The following is a 21,413-nucleotide window of genomic DNA, read 5'->3' as shown; positions in this document are numbered from 1 at the left end:
GACCCTCCGACAGTGCAGCACTCCCTCAGTACTGACCCTCCGACAGTGCAGCACTCCCTCAGTACTGACCCCCCGACAGTGCGGTGCTCCCTCAGTATTGGCCCTCCGACAGTGCAGCACTCCCTCAGTACTGACCCCCCGACAGTGCAGCACTCCCTCAGTACTGACCCCCCGACAGTGCGGTGCTCCCTCAGTACTGACCCTCCGACAGTGCGGCACTCCCTCAGTATTGGCCCTCCGACAGTGCAGCACTCCCTCAGTACTGACCCTCCGACAGTGCGGTGCTCCCTCAGTACTGACCCTCCGACAGTGCGGCACTCCCTCAGTATTGGCCCTCCGACAGTGCGGTGCTCCCTCAGTACTGACCCTCCGACAGTGCGGCACTCCCTCAGTATTGGCCCTCCGACAGTGCAGCACTCCCTCAGTACTGACCCTCCGACAGTGCGGCACTCCCTCAGTATTGGCCCTCCGACAGTGCAGCACTCCCTCAGTACTGACCCTCCGACAGTGCGGCGCTCCCTCAGTACTGACCCTCCGACAGTGCGGCACTCCCTCAGTATTGGCCCTCCGACAGTGCAGCACTCCCTCAGTACTGACCCTCCGACAGTGCGGTGCTCCCTCAGTACTGACCCTCCGACAGTGCGGCCTCCCTCAGTATTGGCCCTCCGACAGTGCAGCACTCCCTCAGTACTGACCCTCCGACAGTGCGGCACTCCCTCAGTATTGGCCCTCCGACAGTGCAGCACTCCCTCAGTACTGACCCTCCGACAGTGCGGCGCTCCCTCAGTACTGACCCTCCGACAGTGCGGCACTCCCTCAGTATTGGCCCTCCGACAGTGCGGCACTCCCTCAGTACTGACCCTCCGACAGTGCGGCACTCCCTCAGTACTGACCCTCCGACAGTGCGGTGCTCCCTCAGTACTGACCCTCCGACAGTGCGGCACTCCCTCAGTACTGACCCTCCGACAGTGCGGTGCTCCCTCAGTACTGACCCTCCGACAGTGCGGCACTCCCTCAGTATTGGCCCTCCGACAGTGCAGCACTCCCTCAGTACTGACCCTCCGACAGTGCGGCACTCCCTCAGTATTGGCCCTCCGACAGTGCAGCACTCCCTCAGTACTGACCCTCCGACAGTGCGGCGCTCCCTCAGTACTGACCCTCCGACAGTGCGGCACTCCCTCAGTATTGGCCCTCCGACAGTGCAGCACTCCCTCAGTACTGACCCTCCGACAGTGCGGTGCTCCCTCAGTACTGACCCTCCGACAGTGCGGCCTCCCTCAGTATTGGCCCTCCGACAGTGCAGCACTCCCTCAGTACTGACCCTCCGACAGTGCGGCACTCCCTCAGTATTGGCCCTCCGACAGTGCAGCACTCCCTCAGTACTGACCCTCCGACAGTGCGGCGCTCCCTCAGTACTGACCCTCCGACAGTGCGGCACTCCCTCAGTATTGGCCCTCCGACAGTGCGGCACTCCCTCAGTACTGACCCTCCGACAGTGCGGCACTCCCTCAGTACTGACCCTCCGACAGTGCGGTGCTCCCTCAGTACTGACCCTCCGACAGTGCGGCACTCCCTCAGTATTGGCCCTCTGACAGTGCAGCACTCCCTCAGTACTGACCCTCCGACAGTGCGGCACTCCCTCAGTACTGATCCTCCGACAGTGCGTCGCTCCCTCAGTACTGACCCTCCGACAGTGCGGCACACCCTCAGTACTGACCCTCCGACAGTGCAGCACTCCCTCAGTACTGACCCTCCGACAGTGCGTCGCTCCCTCAGTACTGACCCTCCGACAGTGCGGCGCTCCCTCAGTACTGACCCTCCGACAGTGCGGCACTCCCTCAGTACTGACCCTCCGACAGTGCGGTGCTCCCTCAGTACTGACCCTCCGACAGTGCGGCACTCCCTCAGTACTGACCCTCCGACAGTGCGGCGCTCCCTCAGTACTGACCCTCCGACAGTGCGGCACTCCCTCAGTATTGGCCCTCCGACAGTGCGGTGCTCCCTCAGTACTGACCCTCCGACAGTGCGGCACTCCCTCAGTACTGACCCTCCGACAGTGCGGCACTCCCTCAGTACTGACCCTCCGACAGTGCGGTGCTCCCTCAGTACTGACCCTCCGACAGTGCGGCACTCCCTCAGTATTGGCCCTCTGACAGTGCAGCACTCCCTCAGTACTGACCCTCCGACAGTGCGGTGCTCCCTCAGTACTGACCCTCCGACAGTGCAGCACTCTCTCAGTACTGACCCTCCGACAGTGCGGCGCTCCCTCAGTACTGACCCTCCGACAGTGCGGCACTCCCTCAGTACTGACCCTCCAACAGTGCGGCACTCCCTCAGTACTGACCCTCCGACAGTGCGGCGCTCCCTCAGTACTGACCCTCCGGCAGTGCGGCACTCGCTCAGTATTGGCCCTCCGACAGTGCAGCGCTCCCTCAGTACTGACCCTCCAACAGTGCGGCACTCCCTCAGTACTGACCCTCCAACACTGCGGCGCTCCCTCAGTACTGACCCTCCGACAGTGCGGCACTCCCTCAGTATTGGCCCCCCGACAGTGCAGCACTCCCTCAGTACTGACCCTCCGACAGTGCGGCACTCCCTCAGTATTGGCCCTCCGACAGTGCAGCACTCCCTCAGTACTGACCCCCCGACAGTGCGGTGCTCCCTCAGTACTGACCCTCCGACAGTGCGGCACTCCCTCAGTACTGACCCTCCGACAGTGCGGCACTCCCTCAGTACTGACCCTCCGACAGTGCGGCGCTCCCTCAGTACTGACCCTCCGACAGTGCGGCACTCCCTCAGTACTGACCCTCCAACAGTGCGGCACTCCCTCAGTATTGGCCCTCCGACAGTGCAGCACTCCCTCAGTACTGACCCCCCGACAGTGCGGTGCTCCCTCAGTACTGACCCTCCGACAGTGCGGCACTCCCTCAGTACTGACCCTCCGACAGTGCGGCACTCCCTCAGTACTGACCCTCCGACAGTGCGGCGCTCCCTCAGTACTGACCCTCCGACAGTGCAGCACTCCCTCAGTACTGACCCTCCGACAGTGCGGCACTCCCTCAGTATTGGCCCTCCGACAGTGCAGCACTCCCTCAGTACTGACCCTCCGACAGTGCGGCACTCCCTCAGTATTGGCCCTCCGACAGTGCAGCACTCCCTCAGTACTGAACCTCCGACAGTGCGGCACTCCCTCAGTATTGGCCCTCCGACAGTGCAGCACTCCCTCAGTATTGGCCCTCCGACAGTGCAGCACTCCCTCAGTACTGACCCTCCGACAGTGCAGCACTCCCTCAGTACTGACCCTCCGACAGTGCAGCACTCCCTCAGTATTGGCCCTCCGACAGTGCAGCACTCCCTCAGTACTGACCCTCCGACAGTGCGGCGCTCCCTCAGTATTGGCCCTCCGACAGTGCGGCGCTCCCTCAGTACTGACCCTCCGACAGTGCGGCACACCCTCAGTACTGACCCTCCGACAGTGCAGCACTCCCTCAGTACTGACCCTCCGACAGTGCGGCACTCCCTCAGTACTGACCCTCCGACAGTGCGTCGCTCCCTCAGTACTGACCCTCCGACAGTGCAGCACTCCCTCAGTACTGACCCTCCGACAGTGCAGCACTCCCTCAGTATTGGCCCTCCGACAGTGCAGCACTCCCTCAGTACTGACCCTCCGACAGTGCGGCACTCCCTCAGTATTGGCCCTCCGACAGTGCAGCACTCCCTCAGTACTGAACCTCCGACAGTGCTGCACTCCCTCAGTATTGGCCCTCCGACAGTGCAGCACTCCCTCAGTATTGGCCCTCCGACAGTGCAGCACTCCCTCAGTACTGACCCTCCGACAGTGCGGCACTCCCTCAGTACTGACCCTCCGACAGTGCAGCACTCCCTCAGTACTGACCCTCCAACGGTGCGGCACTCCCTCAGTACTGACCCTCCAACACTGCGGCGCTCCCTCAGTACTGACCCTCCGATTCTGTGGCGCTCCCTCATTACTGACCCTCCGACAGTGCGGCGCTCCCTCAGTACTGACCCTCCGACAGTGCGGCACTCCCTCAGTATTGGCCCTCCGACAGTGCAGCACTCCCTCAGTACTGAACCTCCGACAGTGCGGCACTCCCTCAGTATTGGCCCTCCGACAGTGCAGCACTCCCTCAGTATTGGCCCTCCGACAGTGCAGCACTCCCTCAGTACTAGCACTGGGAGTGTCAGCCTGGATTATGAGGCTCAAATCTCTGGGTTGTGGCTCAAGAACATAACCTCCTGACTGAGAGGTGAGAGTGATCCCTATCATCGTGGCTAGCGCACAATTCCCTTTGTTTTCACAGAAATACAATTTGTGAAGTGAACAACTGGAATTAATGCTCATGATGTTTAACAATTAAATTGAATTTGCCTTCAATGGTTCACTTGTTTTTAGATAAGAAATAGTTTGCTTAAACTGGATAGACAGGTGAGAAGCCATTGCTGACAATAACTGTTGAAGAATGCAATTTGCAGACAGTTTGTGTCTGACCATGACATCTGAATTGAAGGCATTTTCCTTGTTGGATTAACCCATTATTTTCTGAGAAGAAGCTCTCATCTCCCCAGATCCTTTCACCCCCTCACAATGTCCCGAAGTGTTTCACAGCCAATGAAGTACTTTTGAAGGGTGGTCACTGTTGTAATGCAGGAAACACAACAGCCAATATGTGCACAGCAAGATCCCACAAACAGCAATGTGATAATGACCAACAAAAACAAGAAATGCTGGATTCCGAAGAAGGGTCACTGACCCGAAACGTTAACTCTGCTTCTCTTTCCACAGATGCTGCCAGACCTGCTGAGTGGTTCCAGCATTTCTTGTTTTTGTTTCAGATTTCCAGCATCCGCAGTATTTTGCTTTTATTATTATGTGATAATGACCCGGATCATCTGTTTTTAGTGATGTTGGTTGAGGGATAAATATTGTCCCCAGGACACCGGGGAGAACTCCCCTGCTCTTCTTCCAATAGAGGCCGTGGGATCTTTTACACCCACCCGAGAGGGCAGACGGGGGCCTCGGTTTAATGTCTCATCTGAAAGACAGCACCTCTGACAGCGCAGCACTCCCTCAGTACTGACCCTCCGACAGTGCGGCACTCCCTCAGTACTGACCCTCCGACAGTGCAGCACTCCCTCAGTACTGACCCTCCAACGGTGCGGCACTCCCTCAGTACTGACCCTCCAACACTGCGGCGCTCCCTCAGTACTGACCCTCCGACTCTGCGGCGCTCCCTCAGTACTGACCCTCCGACTCTGCGGCGCTCCCTCAGTACTGACCCTCCGACTCTGCGGCGCTCCCTCATTACTGACCCTCCAACACTGCGGCGCTCCCTCAGTACTGACCCTCCGACTCTGCGGCGCTCCCTCATTACTGACCCTCCGACAGTGCGGCGCTCCCTCAGTACTGACCCTCCGACAGTGCGGCGCTCCCTCAGTACTGACCCTCCGACAGTGCGGCGCTCCCTCAGTACTGACCCTCCGACAGTGCAGCACTCCCTCGGTACTGGCACTGAGAGTATCAGCCTATGTTATGGGGCTCAAGTCTCTTGACCCTCACAACTATTTTGACTCAGAGACAAGAGTAGGGTCTCTCGGAGGCAATCAGAAAAAGTATTTTGAATGTAAGTGTATGTTTGTGTGCTGTGAGTTTGAGTGAGAATGTGTGTGTGTGTATGAGTTTGAGTGAGCAAGTGAGTATATGTGTGAGTGTAATTGAGAGTGTGTGTGAGTACGTAGGGTTTGGATGTGTGTGTGTGCTTGAGAGGGTTGGGTGTGTGTTCAGTTATCTGAGCTCTTTCCTCTATAAATAGCATTTCCTTGAATTGCAATTCTGAAATTCCCAGTTACTAACTTTAAGCTAAATGATAGGCCACACCCAACACAACCTACTGCCAACCTCCTGTACAGGAGCTGCATATTACACAAGCAGTGAATGCTGTATCACCGTGGGGTCACACAGATCCCAGTCACAAACATACTGGGGTGCACTCTGTGCTTGTCTGCAATGTCTGCCTTCGCCTCACTGCATCGTCCAGTCTGTGTCCTGGGAATGAAGATTCAATTCTGCAGGTAACAACATCATGCATTTCTCTAGCACTTTTAACCAAGTAAAACATCCCCAAGTTGCTTCACAGGAGTGTAAATCAGACAGAATTTGACCCCGAGTCACATAAGGAGATATTAGGGACAGGCGACCAAAAGCTCGATCAAAGAGGTCGGTTTTTAAGCAGCATCTTAAGGGAGGAGAGAGAGAGGTGGAGAGGTTTAGGGAGGGAATTCCAGAGCTTAGGGCCCCCAGGCAGCTGAAGGCACGGCCGCCAATGGTGGAGCGATGGGAATCGGGGGATGGACAAGAGGCCGGAATTGGAGGGAGCGCAGAGATCTCGGAGGGTGGTAGGGGCTGGAGGAGGTTACAGAGATAGGGAGGGTTGTAGCAGCTGGAGGAGGTTACAGAGATAGGGAGGGTTGTAGCAGCTGGAGGAGGTTACAGAGATAGGGAGGGTTGTCGGGGCTGGAGGAGGTTACAGAGATAGGGAGGGTTGTCGGGGCTGGAGGAGGTTACAGAGATAGGGAGGGTTGTAGGGGCTGGAGGAGGTTACAGAGATAGGGAGGGTTGTCGGGGCTGGAGGAGGTTACAGAGATAGGGAGGGCTGTAGGGGCTGGAGGAGGTTACAGAGATAGGGAGGGTTGTAGGTGCTGGAGGAGGTTGCAGAGATAGGGAGGGTTGTAGGGGCTGGAGGGAGGTTACAGAGATAGGGAAGGTTGTAGGGGCTGGAGGAGGTTACAGAGATAGGGAAGGTTGTAGGGGCTGGAGGAGGTTACAGAGATAGGGAGGGTTGTCGGGTCTGGAGGAGGTTACAGAGATGGGGAGGGTTATAGGGGCTGGAGGGAGGTTACAGACTTAGGGAGGGTTGTAGGGTCTGGAGGGAGGTTACAGAGATAGGGAGGGTTGTAGGGGCTGGAGGGAGGTAACAGCGATAGGGAGGGTTGTAGGGTCTGGAGGGAGGTTACAGAGATAGGGAGGGTTGTAGGGGCTGGAGGGAGGTTACAGAGATAGGGAGGGTTGTAGGGGCTGGAGGAGGTTACAGAGATAGGGAGGGTTGTAGGGTCTGGAGGAGGTTACAGAGATAGGGAGGGTTGTAGGGGCTGGAGGAGGTTACAGAGATAGGGAGGGTTGTAGGGTCTGGAGGAGGTTACTGAGATAGGGAGGGTTGTAGGGGCTGGAGGAGGTTACAGAGATAGGGAGGGTTGTAGGGGCTGGAGGAGGTTACAGAGATAGGGAGGGTTGTAGGGGCTGGAGGAGGTTACAGAGATAGGGAGAGTTGTAGGGGCTGGAGGGAGGTTACAGGGATAGGGAGGGTTGTATGGGCTGGAGGAGGTTACAGAGATAGGGAGGGTTGTAGGGGCTGGAGGAGGTTACAGAGATAGGGAGGGTCGTCGGGGCTGGAGGAGGTTACAGAGATAGGGAGGGTTGTAGGGGCTGGAGGGAGGTTATAGAGATAGGGAGGGTTGTAGGGTCTGGAGGAGGTTATAGAGATAGGGAGGGTTGTAGGGTCTGGAGGAGGTTACAGAGATAGGGAGGGTTGTAGGGTCTGGAGGAGGTTATAGAGATAGGGAGGGTTGTAGGGTCTGGAGGAGGTTACAGAGATAGGGAGGGGGTTGAGGAGTCCATGGAGGGATTTGAAAACAAAGATGAGAATTTTAAAATGGAGGCGTTACCAGACTGGGAGCCAGTGAGTACAGGGTAAACAGGACTCTGTGTGAGTTGGGATATCGGCAGCAGTGCTGAGGGGAATAAAAGCAAGAAATGCTGGAAACACTCAGCGGGTCTGGCAGCATCTGTGGAGAGAGAAACAGAGTTAATGTTTCAGGTCTGTGACCTTTCATCAGAACAACCTGAAACATTAACTCTGCTTCTCTCTCCACAGATGCTGCCAGACCTGCTGAGTATTTCCAGCATTTTGTTTTTATTTCAGATTTGCAGTATTTTGCTTTTATTTTAGTGCTGAGGGGGAGTTGATCTCGACCTCTCTTGCTCTGTAGCACACCTGATGGTGCATTAACACTCGAGTCACTGGGACAGTGAGCTGAGGATACATTGCTGACCATCATTACCCCTTTCAAACTGGTGCTGAACACCCTTCCCAGTGTTGCACAACTTGAAGTATAACTGGGGTTGGGGGCGGGTAAAAGGGAGCGACAGGATGGCGTACAAATATTTGCTGAATTGTGAATGAAAGGCATCGAGTGTTACGTTTAGTTAAAAGCAGCCACTGGGAAATGATCTCAGTCTGTTCATTTCAGTGAGTGTAAAAGTCTGTTTAGAGAGTAAACACATTCCATTCCTCTCTCAAATGGTGCTGAGATAACACCTGCCTGAATTGTAATGGTACAGAATGATTTACCACGCCTCAATGCTGGCCAAGTGAGACTCAGTGTGGTCCACAGGATACAGTCTGTCTCATTGTTGACCTCCAGGCAGAATATTGGACCCTGGGAGGATTACAACTGAGCACTTACCCGTCAACTACTCGCACGCAATCACGTACTTACCAGTCAGCAGGGCAGGGTAACCCCACCCCGGCTCCAAGCAGGCAGGCACTGAGGCCAAATTACACTCCCCTGAGTCAGCCGAGACCGCAGATCAGAGCCCACAGGACCAGCTCAGTCTGTTTGACTCCGTGCAGCTACTGGTTCCATCCTGGGGTGTTGTTGGTGTTGGGGGTCACATCTCACCCGGGTCAGCACTAGATTCGCTCCAGGAGGCCTGTTTTTCAAATATAAACCGTCCGCACAGGGTGGTTGGGGGTTAGATTAAGAGAAAGCCTTGCAATGGAGAAGGCAGTCTGCACCTTTTATTCTTCAAAGGTCATGAACTGCTTCATCCTAACAAGGTCAAGATGTCTTTGTTTAAAGCGTGGAATCTCATTTTCTGTACATTGTATACCTGGAGTCTTGTTTCCAATCACAAGCACAGGAGGAGGCCCTTCTGCCCCTCGAGCCTGTGCTGGCTCTTTGAAAGATCTCTCCAATCAGTCCCACTGCCCCCCTGCTCTTTCTCCATAACCCTGTAAATTTCTCCTTTTCAAGTATTTCTCCAATTCCCCTTTTGAAAGTTACTATTGAATCTGCTTCCACCGCCCTTTCAGGCAGCACGTTCCAGATCACAACAACTGGTATTAAACAGAATGTTTCTGGTTAGAAGCAGTTAATTCTGGGTTTTGATGTCAAACAGAAATATGAGTGTTGTTTGTTGTCTTGTATGAAAGGTGTAAGGTGCTGGGACTGTTCCACCAAATACCTCTCCCCTTTGTATTATTGGTGGGTGATGTTGTAGATTTTTACATCAATGTTTCGGGGTGGATTAGTGGGTGTCGCTGTAGTTTTACTGGAGTTCACAGTGTTACAACCAGGTGAGAAAGAGGTCTAGGGTTCCCTAGCAGCCTTCACCTGGTCTTCCTGTAACAGGGTTTTATTTTTTTAAACACACTTGTGTTTTTAGCTCCCCCTTGGTGAATCCTTGTTCACCGCTTTCCAATCATAAGGCAAAGAAACCAGCACAAACAGGCTTTCTTAGGTTTAAAGAAGATTGAAATTTATTAAAACTTAAATCTCTAATTCGGTTAACGTCTATGGATACACGACGCGCCAACGCTCACATGCATACGTGATACACACATGCAGATAGAGACAGAAAAGAGCAGAAGAAACAAAGTGGAAAGGTTTGAGGCAATATCTAAAGAGTTTTTATTACAGTTCTTTGAGCTCACTGTACAGTCCTTGTTTGGAGGTGGATCTTGCTTTTCGTTGGGGCCCAGTATTCTTCTTAAACCTTGTTCACTGTAGGAGACTTTTCTCTCTTGGGGTTCATGTGCCTTCAGTCGATTTTTGGAGTTCTGTGAGAAAGAGATAGGAGCAGACAGGCAGGCAGGAGAGGAGGTCTGTTTCAGTCCAGGAGCATTCTGCTTTCTGCCAGTTCAAACACTGTCTCTCCAATTTAAAACTCTGCAAAGGCCATTCAGTCATGTGACTAACTGGTCTGACCACGTCTGTTTGTGGATTGAATTGGAGCAGGGAGTAGCTCCTTTGTCTACAAATACTGTCTGTTAATATGCAAAAATGTCTTTCCAGCCAGGGCCTGGCAACCCCTTGTAACAGGCCTTCTCTTCTTCCCAGCAACAATTTGAAATTTAATGTCCATATGTTGAAATTAATGTGCCTCATTCTTGGCAAGTGTGGGCCTGCATGGCAAGTCTTCAGACTGAAGGCCTTAATGAGCATATGACTTGCATCACCCGCTGGAAAGTCTCAAACTGCAAGATACTGAATTATCCCAAGGCTGGAATTTTACCCTCCCATCCCCCAAAGAGTGGGCTGGTGGCAATGGGGGGTGCATAAAATGGAGTGGGAGGCTCGGAGGGCCCTTCCCAACCCTCTCACGCCTCCGCCGCCATTTTACACGGGGCAGCGGTGGTGGGAAACCAGGCCAATCAAGGCCCTTAAGCAGCCAATTAACAGCCACTTAAGGGCCTCGCCTGCCGACGGTAAACTCCCTGTGCCCAGGCCCGAGAAAAGCCGCCTGACAAAAGTAGGCAGCCTTTTGCCAGCCTGGGGGGGGGCGGGGGGCCTTCTGATCAGGCACCCTGTGCCCGACAGAGGGCCACAATGCCCAACATGCCCTGTCTCCCTAATCAGCACCCCCCCCCCCCCCGCCGCGCCAGAGCCCGATCGATTACCCCTGTTGAGGCCCCAAAAATCTACTTCTTTTGCCGTCCTTCCTTTTCTTCTTGCAGCTGGGTGTAGTCCCAGAGGTGGCCACTGATCCCGGTGGCACTGCTGGTACTCAGAACTGCTGGCCCACTGATTGGCCAGTAGCTCCATTAGGCGGGATTTCATGCCTCAATCAGGTGGCAGTCCTGCCTAAGACCAATTAAGGGACTGGGAACTGTAAAATCCGGTCTAGATCCCCGGGCCGGGCGGAGGCGGGATCGCCACCAACATTTTGGTCAGTGGATGGCTCCCGTCTGACAAGCGAAAAGTTCTGGCTCAAGAGATGGTTTACATTCAAGAGACTGGAGGAGGGTCACTGAGGGCTCTGAGACTGGAGGAGGGTCACTGAGGGCTCTGAAGGCACTGTCTATATTTGTGTACCTAAAAATATGATTGCCTTGTATTTTCTAGAATGGGCTCAGTATATTTGCTTCTGTATATTTTTTTAATGTAAATAAACTTGACCAGCTAGTTTAGCCTGTAGAAATCTCACACTGATGCGATATTTTCCATTGTCTGATAAAATGATGAGAATCCTGTAGAAATTCCAGTCTCGTATTTAACATAATTAGGGCTCAAATGCTGCCCTTCCTCAGTACTGGGAGTATCGGCTTCGATTATGGGCTTGAATGCTGGGGTGGGACTCAAACCCACAACCACCAGACTCAGAGGCAAGAGTTCTGAGCCAAACTGGCAGCTGAAGTTCAAGACTGTTAAGACTGCACGATGGTGCTGAAGTGGGATTGTTCCTTTACCATGCCTCTCCTTGGAAACTGCAGTGGCCAATATTCTGTCACCCCACCTCCTCTGAAAGGTGCTGACTCTCTGGAGGGGGATCATAGGTGCCAACCACCTGTACCTCAGGATGAACTCTCGACAGAGGCAAGTCAGGACATTAAGTGTCGGCTATTTGGCCATGGGAGAAGCACCTGGTCCTCTCCCCAGCTAACGTCCACCCACTCACATTCCAGCGATGGTCACCGAGAGGGCAATTACAAACCCGCGCTGCTAGCAGTGACCCTGAGGCCGATGCGAGTACCTTTTAGCTCGATGTTAGCTGACTCGGCACAGAGCGAGGATCGAGTCTCCTGTCCTTGGCCAAGTCCACAAATTTACCCAGTAAGTAATGAGGAGAATTTCCAGGCCTGTTTGTCTTCACTGAGGTTTGTGTGCCGCAACATGTCACACTGCACGGATGCTGTTGTAATCAGTTTAATGCCCGTCCCTGGTTCCATCCACCTGTGCCCGTGATCTGTCTTTGCCTGCAGCAAAAATACTGAAACTGCTCTTTGGTTCAGCTCCCTGCACAAACTGAATGCCAAATCCTCGCAGGCAGAGGTAAATCGCATGGTTTCAGGCAACCACCAGCTGATAGTGTCCAAGGTTGATGGCATTTCAAAGATGCTGCAGGTTGACCGTATTAACCGGCAGTGCAGCGGTGGGGGGGGGGGGGGAGGAGGTTCTGTATTGCCAAGGTTACCACGAGGTCCCAGGGTTAACCGGTTATTGATGGCCAACATAATTACTGCAATTGTTCGTAAACAGGTCAAGGAAGAACTTCTATTTCTCCAGCTTTGTTTACCTCCTCGGGGCATCCCAAAGTGTCTCACAACCAATGAATTACTTTTTGAAGTGCAGTCGCTGTTGAACTGTAGGAAACGCAGCAATTTAGGTACAGCAAGCTCCCACAAACAACAATGTGATAATGACCCACATCATCTGTGTGCAGTGATGTTGGTTGAGGGATAAATATTGGCCTCAGGACACCGGGGAGAACTCCCCTGCTCTTCTTCCAATCAGTTCAACGTCTTATCTGGAAGACAGCACCTCCGACAGTGCAGCACTCCCTCAGTACAGACCCTCTGACAGTGCGGTGCTCCTTCAATACTGACCCTCTGACAGTGCGGCACTCCTTCAGTACTGACCCTCTGACAGTGCGGCACTCCCTCAGTACTGACCCTCTGACAGTGCGGCACTCCCTCAGTACTGACCCTCTGACAGTGCGGCACTCCCTCAGTACTGACCCTCTGACAGTGCGGCACTCCCTCAGTACTGACCCTCTGACAGTGCGACACTCCCTCAGTACAGACCCTCCGACAGTGCGGTGCTCACTCAGTAGTGACCCTCTGACAGTGCGGTGCTCCTTCAGTACTGACCCTCTGACAGTGCGGCACTCCCTCAGTACTGACCCTCTGACAGTGCGGCACTCCCTCAGTACTGACCCTCTGACAGTGCGGCACTCCCTCAGTACTGACCCTCTGACAGTGCGGCACTCCCTCAGTAGTGACCCTCTGACAGTGCAGTACTCCCTCAGTACTGACCCTCTGACAGTGCAGTACTCCCTCAGTACAGACCCTCTGACAGTGCAGTACTCCCTCAGTACTGACCCTCTGACAGTGCGGTACTCCCTCAGTACTGACCCTCTGACAGTGCAATACTCCCTCAGTACTGACCCTCTGACAGTGCGGTACTCCCTCAGTACTGACCCTCTGACAGTGCAGTACTCCCTCAGTACAGACCCTCTGACAGTGCAGTACTCCCTCAGTACTGACCCTCTGACAGTGCGGTACTCCCTCAGTACTGACCCTCTGACAGTGCAGTACTCCCTCAGTACAGACCCTCTGACAGTGCAGTACTCCCTCAGTACTGACCCTCTGACAGTGCGGTACTCCCTCAGTACTGACCCTCTGACAGTGCGGTACTCCCTCAGTACTGACCCTCTGACAGTGCGGTACTCCCTCAGTACAGACCCTCTGACAGTGCGGTACTCCCTCAGTACTGACCCTCTGACAGTGCGGTACTCCCTCAGTACAGACCCTCTGACAGTGCAGCACACCCTCAGCACTGACCCTCTGACAGTGCGGTACTCCCTCAGTACTGACCCTCTGACAGAGAGTGCCATCCACTCAGCCACGTCTGAAATTGAACAAAACCAGCAATACAACTGACCATTCTCCTGACCACTGCCATGTTTCCCATTCAGCCTCAGACCATTTGTGGACAACTGTCGGGCTCTTTCTGAATACTGACAATTCATAGTCACTCCAGCTTCGTGCAAACACAACATGGATAGTGCCCAGCTTTCGAAATACCTGTACACAGAGACCAGTAAACCTGCATTCCAAGCCTGCTAGCTGCCACCTTGTATATATTAGCGGTGCAACTGTAAATTTGCTAAATATTTGTTCAGCGTTTCAGAACAAAACACTCAGTATCAATACTGTAACCATGGCAGCAGCTATGAAGACGTATTGAGTCTTTAGTAATTTCCTGACTTGGTAATTATCAGAAAGATGGATTTCTGCAGGACCCCATAGACTGACTAGAAATTCAATCCTGATTGATTTTATTTTACTTTTCATTTTGAAACAAATTAAAGCCCATCCCTAATTGCCCTTGAGAAGGTGGTGGTGAGCTGCCTTCTTGAACCGCTGCAGTCCATGTGGGGTAGGTACACCCACAGTGCTGTTAGGAAGGCAGTTCCAGGATTTTGACCCAGCGACAGTGAAGGAACGGTGATATAGTTCCAAGTCAGGATGGTGTGTGACTTGGAGGGGAACTTGCAGGTGGTGGTGTTCCCATGTATCTACTGCCCTTGTCCTTCTAGTTGGTAGAAGTTGTGGGTTTGGAAGGTGCTGTCTAAGGAGCCTTGGTGCATTGCTGCAGTGCATCTTGTAGATGGTACACACTGCTGCCACTGTGTGTCGGTGGTGGAGGGAGTGAATGTTTGTAGATGGTGTGCCAATCAAATGGCCTGCTTTATCCTGGATGGTGTCGAGCTTCCTGAGTGTTGTTGGAGCTGCACCCATCCAGGCAAGTGGAGAGTATTCCATCACACTCCTGACTTGTGCCTTGTAGATGGTGGACAGGCTTTGGGGAGTCAGGAGGTGAGTTACTCACTGCAGGATTCCTAGCCTCTGACCTGCTCTTGTAGCTACACTATTTATATGGCTACTCCAGTTCAGTTTCTGGTCAATGGTAGCCCCTAGGATGTTGATAGTGGGGGATTCAGCGATGGTAATGCTGTTAAATGTCATGGGGAGATGGTTAGATTCTCTCGTTGGAGATGGTCATTGTCTGGAATGAATCAAGTTGGCAAGAATGACATCTGAGATTCTGGTGACCTCAGGAGGAGGCAGAGATGGATCATTCGCTCAGCACCTCTGGCTGAAGATGGATGCAAATGCTTCAGCCTTGTCTTTCGCACTGATGTACTGGGCTCCTCCATCATTGAGGATGGGGATATTTGTGGAGCCACCTCCTCCTCCTGTTAGTAGTTTAATTGTCCACCACCATTCACGACTGGATGTGGCAGGACTGCAGAGTTTTGTTTGCATCTGTTAGTTGTGGGATCAGTTAGCTCTGTCTGTCGCATGCTGCTTCCGCTATTTAGCACGCATGTAGTCCTGTGTTGTATCTGTATCACAAACACTGAAGTCCTGGAACAGCCAACATCACCAGCATCGAGGCCATCCTCCTGTAAAGCCAACTGCGTTGGGCAGGTCACATTGCCTGGATGGACGACAGTCGCCTGCCCAAGATGGTGTTGTATGAAGAGCTGACCACGGGTAAAAGGAACAGAGGGGCCTCATGCAAATGTTACAAGGACTCCCTGAAGAAGTCCCTCTCTGTGAGCCACATCGACCATCGCCAGTGGGAAGCACAGGCCATCGTTTGTGATGCCTGGAGATACGACATCAGGAGGGCTACAGACACCTTAGAGACTGAGCAAAGAACCAGCATGAAATGGAAAAGGAGAAGGATAGATCCGATTGCCCCCAGCAGTGACTACACCTTCACTTGTACCCGCTGTGGGAGAATCTGCTGGTCACAGATTGGCCTGACTAGCCACCATCGGGCCGGCAACTGATGACTACAACCTTCCCAAAATCTTCTAAGAAATGCCAAGAGTCCTGTGTTGTAGCTTCACCAGGCTGACTCATTTTTCCGTATGCCTGGTGCTGCTCCTGGCATGCCCTCCTGCACTCTTCATTGAACCAGGGTTGGTCTCCTGGCTTGATGGTAATGGTAGAGTGGGGGATATGCCGGGCCATGAGGTTACAGATTGTGGTTGAGTACAATTCTGCTGTTGATGATGGCCCACAGCGCCTCATGGATGCCCAGTTCTGAGTTGCGAGATCTGTTTTGAATCTCTCCCATTGAGCACAGTGTAGTGCCACACAACACTATGGAGTCTTTTCTCGATTGCTGTACCTGTGCCTGGGATCCGTACCTTGCGTGTGGGCACGGGGTGAGGGTGGGCCTCGGTTTGAATGCTGCGGGGGTATTTATGCCCTTCTCTACTGCATGCCAATCCCACAGCTATCTTATTTACTGTCGTGACTGTTAAATTAAACATGTGAAAAGCAGCTACAGCAAAGCAGAGAGCAGGCAATTGCTGAATTATAGATGAGTGACTCACTTGACAATGAATTGCTGTGATAATGGGGCCAGTTACAGAAAGGTCTCCTTGTCAGCAAAGCTGTCAAAGCAGAGTGTGTCCAAGACTTCCCAACTGCCCACTGGCACAGGGGGCCACTGCAGACTAAATGCTCAAGAGAAGAATTCCCATTTCTCCAGCACCTTTCACCCCCTCAGGACATCCCAAAGTGCCTCCCAGACAGTGAAGTACTTTTTTCAAAAGGTAGTCACTGTTGTAGGAAACGCAGCAGGCAATTTATGTACAGCAAGATCCCACAAACACCAATGTGACAATCATCAAATAATCTGTTTTCATCATGTTGGCTAAAGGATAAAATCGTGCCCCAGGACACCAAGGAGAACGGTACGATGCTCCTTCGGCGCTGACCCTCCGACAGTGCGGCGCTCCCTCGGTGCTGACCCTCCGACAGTGCGGCTCTCCCTCAGTACTGACCCTCCGACAGTGCTGCGCTCCCTCAGTACTGACCCTCCGACAGTGCTGCGCTCCCTCAGTACTGACCCTCCGACAGTGCGGCGCTCCCTCGGTGCTGACCCTCCGACAGTGCGGCGCTCCCTCGGTGCTGACCCTCCGACAGTGCGGCTCTCCCTCAGTACTGACCCTCCGACAGTGCTGCGCTCCCTCAGTACTGACCCTCCGACAGTGCGGCACTCCCTCAGTACTGACCCTCCGACAGTGCGGCACTCCCTCAGTACTGACCCTCCGACAGTGCTCTGAGAGTAACGGGGAGCTCACCTGTCTCCTCCCTCCCTCCACAGCTCAGAAACTCTGTCACGGAGGGTGTTTACACTGCACAGCAGGTAAGATCGATCCTCAGGAATCCAGGAATATCAAAGTGACACACTGACCAGCAACTTTATATTCACCCGCTAATAGGATGACAGTTCCTGATTCTAGTCATGGAGAGAGGGGAGGTGATGACAGAGTGGGCTGGACCCCACCCAGGGTAGACGTTGAAATACAGATTTCCGTTGTCCCATTCTCTGTCCCCCAGCACTGTACTGCAGATGGGGATTGGAGGATTGGTGATGGAGAGGGTTTGTCTCACTGGTCTTGGGAAGTGACACGAGGTGCAGTCAGACCTATGTGAGGTTCTACAATGCGAATTTCCCCCCATTATGTCGGGGAGTCTCCCACTCTCGCTGGCTGCAGCTGCTGCCATCACCAACTTCCCCCAGCACCTCACTCCATTCTTCACGTGCAAATATTGACAGGACATTCGACCATGAGAAGCAGCAGACAATCCCACAGCCACCATTGTAAGAGCAGTGAGGATCTCTCCAGTGTGCTGCGGCCAATATTTAACCCTTAACAAATATCACTCAAAAAAAAAAGGACCACCTGCTTGCTGTTTGTGGGATCTTGCTGTGCGCAAATTGGCTGCCACGTTTCCGACATTACAGCAGTGACTACACTTCAGAAAGTATTTCATTGGCTGTAAAGTGCTTTGGGACGTCCTGAGGGGATGAAAGAAGGAGCTGGAGAAATGGGAGTTGTTACTTTGCTCCCTCACTTACTCAACAGGAAGATTGTTGAGAAACTGCGGCCCAGGAACGGCAGGATTCAGCCTGTGTCGCTCACTCCCTGTCCACTTGTATGCTTTGAAATCTCACTGGTGCGATATTGGCCCCATTTAGACACTGTCTCTGATGTTCTCCCATTTGGCGCTGGGCGTACAGCTCATCCACCAAGCACCTTTCACTTTGCCGTCAGGTGGTTTGGGTTAGACACTAGGTCAGGACCGGTTACGATGCTCCTCACAGTTGAATAGCTGGCACTCTCCGAGCTTGCGTGGGCCCGATGGTCAGTTGAGTGAGATGGAGGGGCACAGACCCCACAGGGTCCGGACGTCAAGTGGGGAAAAGACAGGGAAGGAAGTCGCAGACAAAGTCAAGTGATTGGGTCTCAACGGGCTTTACTAATAGAGGCACAATAACAAGGAAGTTATGTTAAACCTTTATAAATCACTGGGTTCTCCCCCAGCTGGAGAATTGTGTCCAATTCCAGACCCCGCACTTTCAGAAGGATGTCAAGACCTTGGAGAGGGTGCAGAGGAGATTTACTGGAATGGTCCCAGGGATGAGGGACTTCAGTTAATGTGGAGAGACTGGGAGAAGCTGGGATTGTTCTCCTTAGAGCAGAGAAGGTTAAGGGGGAGATTTAATCGAGACGTTCAAAATCAGGAAGGGTTTTGATGGAGTAAATAAGGAGAAACTGTTTCCAGTGGCAGGAGGGTCGGTAACCAGAGAGACACAGATTGAAGAGAATTGGTAAAAGAACCAGAGGGGGAGATGAGGAGAATTTTTTTTACACAGTGAGTTGTTGTGATCTGGAACGCGCTGCCTGAAAGGGCGGTGGAAGCAGATTCAATAGTAACTTTCAAAAGGGGAATTGGAGAAATAGTTGAAAAGGAGAAATTTACAGAGCTGTGGGGGAAAGAGCGGGGTGGGGTGGGGGGGAGTGGGACCGATTGGAGAGATCTTTCAAAGAGCGGGCACAAGCTCGATGGGCCGAATGCTGTAAGATTTTATGAGCCATTGTATAAAACAGTTGACCAATGCCTTCATCTCCGTGCCAATACCACCCCCACCAGCCTGGGCGCCGAGCTGGGAGGAGGTGATGCCCCTGGGGAACGCGCTGATCAAATTTTGCAACTTGAGCCTGCCAGAGCCACCGGTGATTTTCACCAGACGAAGACCAGTTCCACTTTACTGCTGTGCACAAACAGGACTCAGGCTCACAAACTGAGAGGGAACAGCAAGAGTCAACACAGCACATTCACAACAATCAGTTAACACTGTGTCTACGTGTGTTTGAGCAGCAGATAAGCCGTTACCATGACAACATAATATAGATCACTTGTAGTCAGACCACAGGTATTTCCATCACGCACAATACCTGCATTTAATAAATTATTTTACATTCACGTTGTAATTCTCTCAAGTGAGAAGTTAGGAATTGAAAATTTCCAATCATTCAGTGCGAGTGCCCAGAGAAGTGAAGCAATCTTCCTCCACACTGTCCCGAAACACTCCCAGGACAGGTACAGTACGGGGTTAGATACAGAGTAAAGCTCCCTCTACACTGTCCCCATCAAACACTCCCAGGACAGGTACAGTACGGGGGTTAGATACAGAGTAAAGCTCCCTCTACACTGTCCCCCATCAAACACTCCCAGGACAGGTACAGTACGGGGGTTAGATACAGAGTAAAGCTCCCTCGACACTGTCCCCCATCAAACACTCCCAGGACAGGTACAGTACGGGGGTTAGATACAGAGTAAAGCTCCCTCTACACTGTCCCCATCAAACACTCCCAGGACAGGTACAGTACGGGGGTTAGATACAGAGTAAAGCTCCCTCTATACTGTCCCCATCAAACACTCCCAGGACAGGTACAGTACGGGGTTAGATACAGAGTAAAGCTCCCTCTACACTGTCCCCATCAAACACTCCCAGGACAGGTACAGCACGGGGGTTAGATACAGAGTAAAGCTCCCTCTACACTGTCCCCATCAAACACTCCCAGGACAGGTACAGTACGGGGGTTAGATACAGAGTAAAGCTCCCTCTACACTGTCCCCATCAAACACTCCCAGGACAGGTACAGTACGGGGTTAGATACAGAGTAAAGCTCCCTCTACACTGTCCCCATCAAACACTCTCAGGACAGGTACAGTACGGGGTTAGATACAGAGTAAAGCTCCCTCTACACTGTCCCCATCAAACACTCCCAGGACAGGTACAGTACGGGGTTAGATACAGAGTAAAGCTCCCTCTACACTGTCCCCATCAAACACTCCCAGGACAGGTACAGTACGGGGTTAGATACAGAGTAAAACTCCCTCTACACTGTCCCCATCAAACACTCCCAGGACAGGTACAGTACGGGGTTAGATACAGAGTAAAGCTCCCTCTACACTGTCCCCATCAAACACTCCCAGGACAGGTACAGTACGGGGTTAGATACAGAGTAAAGCTCCCTCTACACTGTCCCCATCAAACACTCCCAGGACAGGTACAGTACGGGGTTAGGTACAGAGTAAAGCTCCCTCTACACTGTCCCCCATCAAACACTCCCAGGACAGGTACAGTACGGGGGTTAGATACAGAGTAAAGCTCCCTCTACACTGTCCCCATCAAACACTCCCAGGACAGGTACAGTACGGGGGTTAGATACAGAGTAAAGCTCCCTCTACACTGTCCCCATCAAACACTCCCAGGACAGGTACAGTACGGGGGTTAGATACAGAGTAAAGCTCCCTCTACACTGTCCCCATCAAACACTCCCAGGACAGGTACAGTACGGGGGTTAGATACAGAGTAAAGCTCCCTCTACACTGTCCCCATCAAACACTCCCAGGACAGGTACAGTACGGGGGTTAGATACAGAGTAAAGCTCCCTCTACACTGTCCCCATCAAACACTCCCAGGACAGGTACAGTACGGGGGTTAGATACAGAGTAAAGCTCCCTCTACACTGTCCCCATCAAACACTCCCAGGACAGGTACAGTACGGGGGTTAGATACAGAGTAAAGCTCCCTCTACACTGTCCCCATCAAACACTCCCAGGACAGGTACAGTACGGGGTTAGATACAGAGTAAAACTCCCTCTACACTGTCCCCATCAAACACTCCCAGGACAGGTACAGTACGGGGTTAGATACAGAGTAAAACTCCCTCTACACTGTCCCCATCAAACACTCCCAGGACAGGTACAGTACGGGGTTAGATACAGAGTAAAACTCCCTCTACACTGTCCCCATCAAACACTCCCAGGACAGGTACAGTACGGGGTTAGATACAGAGTAAAACTCCCTCTACACTGTCCCCATCAAACACTCCCAGGACAGGGACAGCACGGGAAAAAAAAAAAAGAAAAAAAAAAAAAAAAAAAACGGGGGGGAGAAATGTTCCGGACTCCTGGTTGGTCAGTGGCGGGTGGACTCCCTGCCGGAAGAGATGACACCTTTTGCATGGAGCACCACGCACCTCCTCTATCTGGGAGTCCATCTTAGCCCCGCTGAGGAAGCCTGGCCGGCAAAATGGCAGGAGTTGGAGGCGAAAGTCACCGCTCGGCTGGGGCGCTGGACAGGACTGCTCCGAGTGCTTTCCTACAGGGGCCGAGCGTTGGTCATAAACCAACTGGTGGCCTCGATGCTGTGGTACCAGTTGGTCACTT

At 52.9% G+C, this 21,413-nt stretch overlaps 2 protein-coding genes across 3 annotated transcripts in view; one reads left to right on the top strand and one right to left on the bottom strand.

The window, feature by feature from the left end:
* LOC137356013 (galectin-12-like) overlaps positions 1 to 10,902 on the bottom strand; it is a 49,719-nt gene extending 38,817 nt beyond the window's left edge. Inside the window, exons 1-2 of the mRNA XM_068021714.1 lie at positions 10,758 to 10,902; positions 6,045 to 6,084 (exon numbers count right to left, since the gene is read on the bottom strand). Of these exons, the coding sequence (XP_067877815.1) occupies positions 6,045 to 6,084; positions 10,758 to 10,902 (185 nt within the window). The remainder of the gene's footprint in view (positions 1 to 6,044; positions 6,085 to 10,757) is intronic.
* Positions 1 to 21,413, top strand: part of LOC137355911 (muscarinic acetylcholine receptor M1-like) — a 37,166-nt gene that overhangs the window by 1,407 nt on the left and 14,346 nt on the right. Inside the window, exon 1 of one of the 2 annotated variants that reach the window (XM_068021537.1) lies at positions 5,991 to 6,090. The exons of the other annotated variant lie outside the window; for it this stretch is intronic. The gene's annotated coding sequence lies outside the window, so the exon portion shown is untranslated. Of the gene's footprint in view, positions 1 to 5,990; positions 6,091 to 21,413 lie in introns of those variants that run through there. 2 annotated transcript variants of the gene reach the window in all.

Source organism: Heterodontus francisci, chromosome 44 (genome assembly GCF_036365525.1).
Source record: "Heterodontus francisci isolate sHetFra1 chromosome 44, sHetFra1.hap1, whole genome shotgun sequence".
Lineage (NCBI taxonomy): Eukaryota > Metazoa > Chordata > Chondrichthyes > Heterodontiformes > Heterodontidae > Heterodontus > Heterodontus francisci.
The sequence above is the reverse complement of the archived record's forward strand: the minus strand, read 5'-3'. Positions and strand labels throughout refer to the sequence as shown.